Below are 14057 nucleotides of genomic sequence, written 5' to 3' on the forward strand. Positions count from 1 at the left end.
CAAGCTTACTCAAAAGAGACTAAGTGTCTCATTTCTCTACAAAACCACTCCGAACCCAAATTAACAAACATGATACCACATAATACAGTTGAACACGACATAAAAAGGCAGAAATGGGGGAAACGGAGCGGTAACTCATGAAACGACCGGCCGGTTCCTTACATTTATGATAAATAACTTACGTACGCAAGGAGAGAAGGCATTTTTTTTCATTTTGGTGAAAAGGGTTTTCCTTGGTTTAAACTAAAACATCATTGCATTCAGACCTAAGAATCAATTATGGGTGAAAACTTAAACATCATTGCATCCAATTTGAATTAGCATAGTTGCATGACCTCAATTTGGAGTAAAAAAAGGTACATATATAAAAAAAAAAAATTACAGGTTCGTTCACAGCAATGTTTGTCCAAGACACTGATGGTTCTTGGACAATAAATATATTGATGAATAAATTAACACAAAGATTAACAACGCCACCTAATTAAGAAGTAAGTTATTCAGGTAACTTTCGTGTACGAGCTATATGCTCCAGTGTGTATCTTAAACCATAACGTTCAACTGCCCATTTCACTTCTCTAAATCCATGACCATATGCCTCGGAATGTCTTTTTTCTATACCATATTTCAGAAACTCTTTCAGATTTCTCAAGAACTGAACTTTATCACTTGTACCTTTCATGTAGTCATCACCAGCAAAAGATTGCCATTCTAGCCACTTGTGAGCCATAACTTGGGAAAGACCTTCTTCGATGGGTAGGGACAGTCCTGGATAGCCTATAAATACGAGAGGAAAATTGTAAAAAGAGAGTGATAAAATTTCCTCTCGATAGTAGGGAAAGTAGGGGAGAAGGACATTTCTGCTTTTCTTCTCTCTTTTGCTGAACTAAAAAGGTAGATTCATGAGGAATGTGGTTTTCCACGAGATTTGCTTTTCTTTACTTTTAGTTGGATTTAAGTTATATATACTGACGCTATAATTTTTTTTTACTTAATTTAGCCGGCTATAACAGGTTGTCACTCTATTTTCCAGTTACCAAATCAGGTTTGTTATAATTTATAGAGAGTTAACTATTATTGTAGGTCAAGTTAACCTGATAGGATAAGAATTCTATAGATTATCTATGCATAAAATTCAAACTCTTTTTAGTTTAAGTAGACAAAAGCAACAAGCTTAATTTAATAGTAAAGAGCTGGAAGCCACCTTGAACCCGCATCCAAGCGTGCATCAGTTCATGAGCCAAAGTTGCTCCCAATGCTATCCTGCTTACAAAGACCATTGCACACCATGATGTTAAATTATTTATGAAACTGGAAGCAAATTATTTATGAAAAAAAAGGTATATCTGTTATTACTATGCTTGTATTTGTAAATAATGATTCTGGAAATTAGAACGTTAGCTTATAAACGTAAATATAAATAAAACAGAAATTAATTCGAGCCCACTGAATTCACAGTGTTTCCTTAAGGAATTTAATTCCCTCCTAGTACCCAAGGTTATGGATTATTTCGTCCCAGGATAGAACGAATTACACACTGGTTTAGCGATACTTCAAACCCCAGTATTTCAGCGAACACAAAGTTCGGCAGCAAATCACACTTACGGTTATTTTGTTTGTAGTTTAAAGCAATGCACAAGAAAGGAGGAAAACTCAGAAGTCGAATGGAAATTCTGAGAGGAAGGAATGCAAATTATAGCCAACGTTGAGTTTTTCGGTGAAGAGAAGATCAATAGCTCTCAATTCTGTTTCGGTGTGTGATTCTCCAACTATTGCTGCTCATATTTATAGCAGTCAGTTGTGAGACCCGCCCCCTCTCCATGGTGGAGCATGCACTAGCTTGTTATGGAGCAAGCACTTAGCCATGGTGGGAGGAGCACTAGGCGGCTGCTATTGCAACTGGTGGTACAATACACGGATTGGAACATATCCGTTACAAACACGGATAATATTACGTTAATATTTACTATTAACAAATAAATTTGGTCCAAAAAATTAATCAATCAATCGATCATTTGACCAAATCCAAATCCAAATCCAAAGCCGAAGCTGAAGCCGAGCCGAGCGAGCGAGCGACGGCGACGGCGCGAGGCTTGCCTTCTTCCTAACTCTTTAAGAGCTACATGAAGTGCATTTGTATATAAACCCACCAAACTCTTTTTCCTATACCAATGAGGGACAATGTCTCATTAAAAGGAGAGAGAAACTTAAAATTTTACTCAAAATTTTCATTTCCCATTCACCCTCTTTTTAATACCTTTCTATATTAAAAAGAAACTCAATAATCCCCCACATGAATGGGGAATGGCTATATCACGGAAGTATGCATGAAAAACTTGTGTGATTTGCAAGCAAGAATTAATTGCATCTGGATAAGTAGGTTTCCCTTTGAACTTTCCATAGTGAACTTATGTCGTATATACTCGGTCAATCGTTAGATTTGATATCTTTGAACCGTCGAACTTTAGTGTATACCTAGACAACCATAAGTCACACAATCAATCCCTTAACCGTCTTTGGTTCTCATTGTTGTGTTCGTTTCAGCTATGAACACTGCCTGGTTTTATAAGTGCGTAGAGAATTGGCCTTGCAAAATTCTCCTTGAAGCGGCTAACACTTCACACTTACATAGGTGATTCCTAAATGTGTCATCCCGTAGATACACTATTTGATATAACCTGTATCAAATTTAGAAATCATTAAAAAGCCTTAATGCTTTATCCTTGGTACAGAACATTGTCTCATTACAAGAATGGACTAAAAAATTTTGTTGACAATGTTGAACCGTCATTAATGACTTTGTTTGATCTCCTTGAACCTAGATCTTGGGATCTCCAGTCTTCTAGGTAGAGTTACCGCCACAATGACTTGTTCTCGGCCATAGTCCCATTCCCCTCGATGATTTCTCAACTACCTCTCTAGTTAGGCCTTTTGTAAGTGGATCTGACACATTATCACTTGACTTTACATAGTCAATCGTGATAATTCCTCTAGAGAGAAGTTGCCTAACGGTTTTATGTCTTCGTCGTATATGACGAGATTTACCGTTATACATAACGCTCCCAGCCCTTCCAATTGCCGCTTGGCTATCACAGTGTATGCATATTGGTGCCAACGGTTTGGGCCAAAATGGAATATCTTCCAAGAAATTCCGGAGCCATTCAACTTCTTTACCGGCTTTATCTAAGGCTATGAACTCAGCCTCCATTGTAGAGCGGGCAATACATATTTGTTTGGACGACTTCCAAGATATCGCTCCTCCACCAATAGTGAATACATATCCACTTGTGGACTTCGAATCAGTTGAACTGGTGATCCAATTTGCATCACAATATCCTTCAATCATCGCAGGATATTTACTGTAGTGCAAATCAAAGTTTTGGGTATGTTCTAAATATCCCAAAACTCGTTTCATTGTCATCCAGTGAGATTGACCTGGATTGCTCGTGTATCGACTCAGTTTACTTATAGCACAAGCTATATCTGGTCGTGTACAATTCATGATGTACATTAAGCATCCCAACACACGAGCATAATCCAATTGTGATATGCTTTGGCCTTTGTTCTTTGCTAATGCAAGATTCACGTCAATTGGAGTCTTTGCAACTTTAAAGCCTAAGTGCTTGAATTTTTCAAGTACTGTCTTAATATAATGAGATTGTGACAATGCCAGACCTTGAGGAGTCTTTTGGATCTTAATCCCCAGAATTAAATCTGCAACTCCCAAGTCCTTCATATCAAACTTGCTAGTTAGCATACGCTTAGTCGCATTTATGTTGGCAATGTCATTACTCATTATCAGCATATCATCCACATATAGGCAAACAATGACTATGTGATTTGGTATATTTTTAATGTACACACATTTATCACATTCATTTATCTTAAAACCATTTGACAACATTGTTTGGTCAAATTTCGCATGTCATTGTTTGGGTGCTTGTTTTAGTCCGTAAAGGGACTTAACAAGTCTACATACCTTATTTTCTTTACCTGGAACCACAAAGCCTTCAGTTTGTTCCATGTAAATTTCTTCCTCCAAATCTCCATTTAAGAAGGTTGTCTTTACGTCCATTTGATGAATTTCAAGACCATAAACTGCAGCTAAAGCTGCTAGCATTCGTATGGACGTAATTCTCGTCACTGGAGAATATGTATCAAAGTAGTCACAACCTTCTCGTTGTCTATACCCTTTGACAACAAGTCTTGCCTTAAATTTATCAATAGTGCCATCATCTTTCATTTTTCTCTTAAAAATCCATTTAGAACCCAAAGGTTTATTTCCAGGAGGAAGATCAACCAATTCCCATGTATGGTTGTTCAATATGGATTCTATTTCACTATTGACTGCCTCTTTCCAGAACAATGATTCCGAAGAAGACATAGCTTCTTTAAATGTTCGAGGCTCATTTTCCAATAAGAAAGTCACAAAATCTGGTCCAAACGAAGTAGACGTTCTTTGACGTTTACTACGTCTTGGATCCTCCTGATAAAATGTACTTTCTTTTGTTTCTTCCCGAGGTCGTTTAGATCCTTCACCAAACAACTCACATTCCTTTTTATACGGATATATATTTTCAAAGAACTCAGCATTATCTGATTCTATAACCGTATTATTATGAATGTCAGGATTTTCTGATTTATGAACCAGAAATCGATATGCTTTACTATTGGTCACATATCCTATGAAAACACAATCAACTGTTTTCGGTTCTATTTTTACCCTTTTGGGTTTAGGAACTTGTACTTTTGCCAAACACCACACTTTAAAATAATTTAAGTTGGGCTTCTTTCATTTCCATTTTTCATATGGAATGGATTGTGTTTTGCTATGGGGTACTCGATTTAGTATTCGGCTAGCCGTAAGAACAGCTTCCCCCACAAGTTTTGTGGCAATCCAGAACTTATCAACAATGCGTTCATCATCTCCTTTAATGAACGATTCTTTCTTTCCGCAATCCCATTGGATTGGGGCGTGTAAGGGGCTGTTGTTTGATGAATAATTCCATATTCTAAACATATTTGTTCAAAAGGAGATTCATATTCACCACCCCTATCACTTCTTATCATTTTGATTTTCTTGTTAAGTTGCGTTTCAACTTCATTTTTGTATTGCTTGAATGCGTCTATTGCTTCATCTTTACTATTAAGTAAGTAAACATAGCAATATCGAGTACTATCGTCAATAAAAGTTATGAAATACTTCTTTCCACCGCGAGATGGTATTGACTTCATGTCACAAATATCTGTGTGAATTAAGTCTAAAGGATTTGAATTCCTTTCAACCGACTTATAAGGATGTTTAACATACTTAGATTCCACACATATTTGACATTTTGATTTTTCGCATTCAAACTTAGGCAATACTTCCAAGTTAATCATTTTTCGCAAGGTTTTATAATTGACATGACCCAAACGTACATGCCATAAATCATTTGACTCAAGTAAGTAAGAAGAAGCTGAAGTTTTATTATTAGTTTCAACAACTATTACATTCAGCTTGAAAAGGCCCTCAGTAAGGTAACCTTTTCCTACAAACATTTCATTCTTACTAATCACTACCTTGTCAGATACAAAAACGCACTTGAAACCGTGCTTTACAAGAAGTCCAGTAGAGACTAAGTTCTTCCTAATCTCGGGAACATGAAGGACGTTGTTCAAAGTCATGACCTTGCCAGAAGTCATCTTGAGAAATATCTTACCGTATCCTTCAATTTTTGCTGTAGCAGCATTTCCCATAGAGAAGCGTCTCTTCGGGTCCAGCAGAAGCATATGTAGAAAATGCTTCCCTCACAGCACAAACATGGCGAGTGGCTCCAGAATCAATCCACCACTCCTTTGGGTTTCCTACCAGGTTGCATTCAGAAAGCATGGCGCACAAGTCATCAACATCATCATGCTTTTCTACCATGTTTGCTTGACCCCTTTGCTTGTCTTTCTTCCGAGCACGACACTCCGTAGATTTGTGTCCGGTTTTCCCACAGTTGTAGCAGTTTCCACTGAACCGCTTCTTGCTTGGGTTGTATTTCGGACCAGAAGCCTTCTTTCTCTTTTTGTTATCTTCAACAATATTTGCTCCCATTATTGTTGAATTTCCATGGCCTCTCCTTTCAGCAGCTTTATTGTCCTCTTCGATTCTCAATCTAACAATGAGATCTTCAAGGGACATTTCCTTTCGTTTGTGTTTCAAATAATTTTTGAAGTCCTTCCACAATTGAGGCAACTTCTCAATTATTGCTGCTACTTGGAATGCTTTATTGATGACAAGACCTTCAGCAAGTAGATCATGAATAATTACTTGCACTTCCTGGACTTGGGTAATAACAGACTTGCTATCTACCATTTTGTAGTCCAAAAATTTTGCAGCGACGAATTTCTTCATCCCGACATCTTCAGTTTTGTATTTCTTTTCAAGCGCATTCCACAATTCTTTTGATGTCTCCATGCCACTGTATACATTATACAGATTATCCTCCAGTCCGCTAAGAAAATAATTCCTGCACAAGAAGTCAGAATGCTTCCACGCCTCAATCACGAGAAAGCTTTCATTCTCTGGAGTTTCATCTGGAAGATAAGGAATATCTTCCTTGATGAACTTCTGTAGACATAACGTAGTCAAGTAGAAGAACATCTTCTGCTGCCAGCGCTTGAAATCCATCCCAGAAAATTTTCCGGGTTTCTCTGTTGGTGCCAATGCCGGAGTTCGACTTGTCAATGCGTTGGCAGTCATCATCGGAACAGCTTGATTTCCGTCATTCGCCATTTTTACTGTAAAAATGACACAAACAAACGTTTAATAAACGTTTAAAACTGGAGTGAAAAATCACGTAGATTTTAATCTCCAACAAAACGCCACGAAGGCTTTACTCTCCAAATGGGAGTACACAAAACCACAAAGGTTTTAAGTTTCCAGAATAATAAGAATAACACAAATACAGAAATTAAAATTATTAAATTCCTTAAGCTTGTTATTACTTTTGTAAATGATGATTCTGGAAATTAGAACGTTAGCTTATAAACGTAAATATAAATAAAACAGAAATTAATTCGAGCCCACTGAATTCACAGTGTTTCCTTAAGGAATTTAATCCTCTCCTAGTACCCAAGGTTATGGATTATTTTCTCCCAGGATAGAACGAATTACACACTGGTGTAGCGGTATTTCAAACCCCAGTGTTTCAGCGAACACAAAGTTCGGCAGCAAATCACACTTACGGTTACTTTGTTTGTAGTTTAAAGCAATGCACAAGAAAGGAGGAAAACTCAGAAGTCGAATGGAAATTCTGAGAGGAAGGAAAGCAAATTATAGTCAACGTTGAGTTTTTCGGTGAAGAGAAGATCAATAGCTCTCAATTCTGTTTCGGTGTGTGATTCTCCAACTGCTGCTGCTCATATTTATAGCAGTCAGTTGTGAGACCCGCCCCCTCTCCATGGTGGAGCATGCACTAGCTTGTTATGGAGCAAGCACTTAGCCATGGTGGGAGGAGCACTAGGCGGCTGCTATTGCAACTGGTGGTACAATACACGGATTGGAACATATCCGTTATAAACACGGATAATATTACGTTAATATTTACTATTAACAAATAAATTTGGTCCAAAAAATTAATCAATCAATCATTTGACCAAATCCGAAGCCGAAGCCGAAGCCGAAGCCGTAGCCGAGCGACGACGACGGCGCGCGGCTTGCCTTCTTCCTAACTCTTTAAGAGCTACATGAAGTGCATTTGTATATAAACCCACCAAACTCCTTTTCCGCTACCAATGAGAGACAATGTCTCATTAAAAGGAGAGGGAAACTTAAAATTTTACTCAAAATTTTCATTTGCCTCCATTTCCCATTCACCCTCTTTTTAATACATTTCTATATTAAAAAGAAACTCAACAATATCTTTATTAAATTTGATCTAAGTCAAGAAAACCAGACCACTAATGGATAGAATATGGACAGCAACATCTGAAACCCCACACCGATAGCCATTCAATATTTCTTAGTTGTCAAATTCTGGTGACATTTTAGGAAGAGTAGCGTGTAAGAACCTATCCTTGGGTGAAAACAATAGCTGGAAATGGCCGTTAGTGGTCCAGAAATATTTGTCCTTAAAAACGAATAACATTTCTCTACTACTCCAGATCAGTTTTTCTTCAGCTGGTGATACTTACTATTCTAGGATACGTTTATCAAAAACAGATTTTTGTGACTGTTCATTAATTAGAATACGATAATGCACATCCATTTTAAAATGCAAACGTTTGTAGATAAACGAATTGGGCAGCATATCTCATTGCATAGAAAGAAGACAGTGAACAGTTAAAAACTGAAATCGCTTGTTTGTTTATCCTAATTAACTAGATAAAGAGCATGGGATATATTTCCTATTTACTCTGATGAAAATTGATTGGAGTTCTAAACTGAATCCATCATAAGACCGCCTATGCGAAAATATAGAAGTTTAGAAGAAGATTACTTTGGAAAGCCATATAAAAGCAGCACTGCTTTCACTTTGCGTCCTGGAGGCAGTTGTTCTACTTCTTTCACCACTTTAATATTTTCACCCCTTTGTGTTGACCTTGTCACCTAGCATAAGTGATTTGAATACAAAATGAAAGAGTAGATCACATTCACTGTTACAGGGGCAGATGCAATATATAATCAAAACTCAATGTTCTTTACTCAGAGAATATATATACATGTAATAAATCAATGAAGTTTCTACAAATATTAAAATATAAACTCATAATTGCAAAAATCCATTGAGTTCAATAGTGAGAATATAAAAGTTAAAACCATAAAGTAGAAATTTTGGATCCGCCTCTGACTGTGTACCATAAAAGTTGTATTAACTTTCATTCCATTGCAGAATGCATCAACCCATCAAACAGAACTGTAACAGAAACAGATGTACTCACATAATTTACGGCGTCCAATTCAAATTTCTCGTAAAGCGTCAATCCAAGTAGTCTCTGTGAAACCAATCAAATGCTATTATTATTAAAAGATGCAATAGAAGTGATAGAATTCCTCTTGATAATGTTGACACATTTTCTACGCACCTTTTTATGGATTCTGATAATCTCGTCGTTATCTACTAACAGAATTGGAATGTAATATTTGATTTTCATGTTCAATCCTTTGAAAAATCTGTGCACTTCATCGAGAAGGGGCTTACAGTCTTCAGGATCCATCACTGCTGTATGACGACAATCAGGGCAAAGTTTTCGACCATCACTCAGAGTGATAAACTTCATATCTCCTATCTGCAAATAGGTGAGTAAGTTCTCAGTTAACATGTCATAAGTTGAGGAACCGTAAAACAAAATTTAAAGGAGGTATATATTTAACTTGACATCTGTTATTATTGCATAAAGCCAGTCTCGCAACTAGAAAGCTCGTCGTGTATTTTGCTGTTCAGGAATATTCATCATGCAATATATATGCATGTCTATAAATCTCTCTATATGATGGGATTAAATATGAAAGATTGAGTCAGAAGATATTAAGGGAAAATGGGATTGTCCATGACCAGTTACTTTGGTGCTTCTGACTCAAAAAAGCTTAGCTTATCATTGACTTTCATTTTATTAATGAACATAGATTCAATCAGGAGCATCTTCAATTTAATAATATAAGTGGTGTTTAAACACCTTAACTCTGGAACAGGCACAACAGCAAGGGGTTCCATCAGATGTATGCTTTTGACAGAAAGTCTGGCCCCAGTAGGAACACCTTAACCACGCCGAGCAAATCTGTACCAATATTTATGATGTTAAAAGGCAATAATCGAACACAATAGAAGCATCAGCTAACTTATTCAGAAACTTTTTGATCATCTTCACATTTTACAAGGATAAATTACTTCAAGAAAGAATGATTACAAAGTGCAAAAAGGGAAAGACATTTGAGGAAAGGGAACACAAACTTGCTCCTCACAAACATCACAAACAAGTGTATTGCACGGCTTGCTACTCTTTCTCCACCAAGAAGTGCCCCTTCAAAATCAGAAAAGAATGCCAATGCCAATTTGATTAAATGGAATAATTAAGGTAAAATATACTGCAGAATGCTACTATGATAATTAAACCTGGAAAGCTAAAGATGAAGATAAGAAAATGTACTTATCAATCATGAACTGCTTTACTTTCTTATACTGCTAGCTATTATTTCCAAAAATGAGGATTAACAACCTTCTCAAGGATTTAGTATCTAGAAGAATTAGTTTTACAACAAATAGAAGCGTGATTTTATTCTCTTCGCATGGATAACTAAGGACCTAATTGTAAATACTTCTGTACAAGCATTAGAATTGTGTTGCACTTACTTTGATGTGGGGTCAGATGGATTAAACTCCTTGAAACGTTTCCACCATTCCAGCTCTATGCCTCCAGTACTGGCGCTGTAATGAGGTAAAGCTTTAGTAAACAGATATCTGATATTAATCAGATTGCGGCAAAATGGATGTGGTAGGAAAATTACATAAACGTGACATGCGAAACAGTTATAGTAGCTTTGCTGCCATAAATTTAGAAGGATAACTATGTTACAAAGATGAAGTAATCTATGAAGCAGTAAATTTATTTTTCACTATGTTAAAAAGATGAACTAGTCTATGAAACAGTAATTCTATTTTCGGTCCATGTGCTCATAGAGACATGATCTCCCAACATCCTAAAGGGAAATTGACACTACATCATCAACTTAATGGAATATTGCATGTTTTCAACAGGTTGAAGAGCATGGAACTAGTGAAATCTGTAAAAACGTGTTCAACCAAATCTTGTCATGATTTGGGTAGTCTGTTGATTGTGCATAGTTAATGTTCAAGGATCAGGATTATGGATTATTTCTGCAGCCACTGCTCTATATTCAAATCTTGATCACTTCCTTGATAAGACTCCACATCTTCAGAGGCTAATTCGTTATCCTTAACCTCAGAGGAGTAGCACGCTGGTTGATGAATATTAAAATTCACATAACCGTCTCATTATCTACATGGGCGGATGTATAGCTTAAATCATGGGGCACGTGAACCCATGGTCTCTCCGTCAAATTAGATATTTTATATACATGTTATCAAGAAGTGCCCAAACCCCACTATGTGGGATTTTACTGGGTAGTTGTTGTTGTTATCAAGAATTGGTCTAATATCTCTATTGGTACCCATGCTCCAAAAAGATTGGATGGTCCACTTGGTTGAATGTTGAGTTATTTACTGAGAGAAATAGGGATCAATTCTCACTTAGTACTTTTTTAAACTGTTTTTAGTGTGCACCCATGTTCAAGAAATTATAGACCCGCCTCTGATTATCTACATGATTTTGTTGAATCTATGGCAGATAAACAAGTCGGTCTGAAGCCTAATCTCGTCTCCACAAAGAGTAAATTTAATTAAAATGAAGGAATGATACTGCAATAACAAGGGAATGAGAGGTTGATCCACATGCCATATTTACCTTAAATCTGTAGAAGATAATGTGATTTCTTCCATCTCTTGTGCAAGTTCTTCTACTTCATCAATCTGGGGAAACTCAATGTCTGACAAAAATTGACCAAACTTATATATGAGACTACTTGCCTAGTAAGAAACCTCTGTTGAGCATTTATAGTTCTGGAAAAATAACAAGTGAAGCTCCAAATTTGTGAAAATTATGGGTTGAGCTAAATATACTAACTTCTTACTGGGACAGAATTTAGCTTTAAAAAGTGAGATGAAAAGGCTACATCATTACCACCCATGTTTACTTCCTTTGCCTGAGATTCTTGAAGAGAGAGATCAATAGCACGAACCACATCCTCATTCTCATCTTCTGAGAATTGGACCTGTGTTGAAGTTCTTCAAATGGGTTAATTGTGCGTTAAGAGATGAATTGACAATAACTATAAAAATCTCCATTTTCTTTGCAACTTTTAATTGCACAGATCTTCTAAAATACTAACAAATTTCCCCTAGCTTTAGAAATCAAGAGGAAGTTGATATTATCATGTACTATGACCGAATAGCTGCTTATTGAAAGGCTAAAGAACAGATCTTCAATCAGATTTTGATGTAGCTAAAACCAGATGGCAAAACTAATGAAATGACTAAGTTGTTAACTGTTAATTAAGAAAGTGCGACTAGCGTAGTTAACAGCATCATGATCATGGCCCCTACGCTTATCTGTATCAGTTGTTAGACAATTATCATGTTACTGAATCAAAAGGAAACAACCACTGAATTAAGAGAAATCCTAAGCCATTTTCAGATAAATTGCAAGATATGTAATCCTCACTAAGATATAAAGCTACATTGCATGGACTTCCAATCAAAACTTTCTTACATCAGAAGCATTAATCAAATGATAGTAATAATAATGATGATTATGTTAATAACAAAACTTTTGTTACGAAAGACATAGAATTAAACACGATACCTCGTAAGAAGGACCTTCATCTAGGAATCGATAAGCCGACATTTTTCAACGTTAAATCCTCTTGAGTTTAAAGCAATATAACAATAATACAGCTGCAAAAACAAGAAAATGCATTAATAGGAAACATCAATGGTGGAGAAAATGGCAAGTTTACCAGAAAATACAAAGGACTGGACGTAGAATCATGATCACTAACCAGAGAACAGAACCCCAAACTTCTGCCAGATGCTTGAAATGTCATAGGCTATTTGTTCAGTCATAAGCAAGAAAAACCAGCAGACTAACATGCCTACTAAATTAATTTTTAAAACATGGTTTACCAAGAAATAAATTTTTAATAAATATTCGTTTGGTTGTACTTACCAAAAAAAACAACAAATATTGGGCTGGTAGCACATAAAAAACAAGCAAATCAACCCAAGTGGTAGTTTGGTGTTCTGTTTCTTGTCATCAGAAATAGTATAATATAACAATTGATTAATCATTTTCGTAGACTTTGACCTTGTCAAGTCTTCCTGAATGTTAACAGGCCCGTTTCTAAAATCTAATCACACTACATTTTTCCCTCATTCAAAAAGTCATAAAAAAAAAGGTCATCTTTTTAAATCTTAAGGAGAAGAACGAAAGCAAAATAACCTCAAGATTACAAGATGTATAATCATTTCTGCAAGCAACAATTTTCCCCTTTACTACATTACTCGTGTAAATGGACGGGTTGGACTGAATTTGGGCGGGTCAAGATGGTTTCATTGCCCAACCCAACTCAAAGTGTACTTGAGTTAAGATGGGCTGGGTCAAGATAGGTTAAACAATGGGTCATAATTCAACTCGTCCAACTTGACTCATGTTTTAGAATCATGTTCATCTTGCATAAAAAAAGTCTTTTACCTTAAAATGTCCAAGTAACTAAACAGCAACATAGTTGGGGTATGGATAAAGTATAAATGTGCTCAAGTAGGGGGTGGGGCAGGTGGGTGATGCAGAAAAACGAAAAAAAACAAAAAATAGAAAATTAAAAATAAAAAAGCGTAAATTTTTTTATTTTGAAATACAAAAAAAAAAGGTAAAAAAAAATTTTTTTTAGGGGAGGGGGTTTTGCGAGCGGGGAAGTGGGGGCAGGGGCAGGGTGGTGGGGGTGGTGCAGAAAAAAAATAGAAAATTGAAAATACAAAAATAAAATTAGGGGGGGTGATAGAGGGGAGTGGGTGGTGCAGGGACAAAAACAAAAAAATTAAAAATACAAAAAAAAAAGTAAAATTATTTTTTGAGGGGAGGGGGGTTTTGGGGGGACAAGGGGATGGATGGTGCAGAAAAAAAAAAGTAAAATTAGGACAACTAAATAAATTTCTATATAAGTTTGGTTGGGATACGTTTTGTTTTGGGTGAGTTTCATGTTTTGTATTTGGGCTGCTTAATGGGTCAAAATAAGTTATAAAATATAATGGATTAACTTGGCTCAAACCAAATTGACCCATGAGCTAAAATTATGTAACACAACCGATTAATCTATGAGCGGGTTGGGCGGGTTAGATGGGTTGGGACTCAAATTGCCACCCCTGACTCGTGTTCGGCTTTACCATTTGCAATTAGTACAATTTCACTAGTTTGTATAATGCATAGAATGAGAATCAACACTCTGGCATTGACTATAT

At 36.3% G+C, this 14057-nt stretch overlaps 1 protein-coding gene across 1 annotated transcript; it reads right to left on the bottom strand.

The window, feature by feature from the left end:
- Positions 1 to 306: 306 nt before the first annotated feature.
- Positions 307 to 12699, bottom strand: LOC104224297 (protein DA1-related 1-like). Its single transcript, XM_070160043.1, has 12 exons — positions 12602 to 12699; positions 12406 to 12497; positions 11725 to 11815; positions 11449 to 11530; positions 10317 to 10391; positions 9918 to 9987; positions 9643 to 9744; positions 9052 to 9255; positions 8908 to 8961; positions 8466 to 8575; positions 1202 to 1260; positions 307 to 774 (listed from the first exon to the last, which is right to left on the bottom strand). The coding sequence occupies exons 2-12, from the start codon at positions 12445 to 12447 to the stop codon at positions 494 to 496; spliced, it is 1170 nt and encodes a 389-aa protein (XP_070016144.1). The 5' UTR covers positions 12448 to 12497; positions 12602 to 12699; the 3' UTR covers positions 307 to 493.
- Between the last annotated feature and the right edge of the window lie 1358 nt (positions 12700 to 14057).

Source organism: Nicotiana sylvestris, chromosome 1 (genome assembly GCF_000393655.2).
Source record: "Nicotiana sylvestris chromosome 1, ASM39365v2, whole genome shotgun sequence".
In the NCBI taxonomy this organism is placed as follows: domain Eukaryota; kingdom Viridiplantae; phylum Streptophyta; class Magnoliopsida; order Solanales; family Solanaceae; genus Nicotiana; species Nicotiana sylvestris.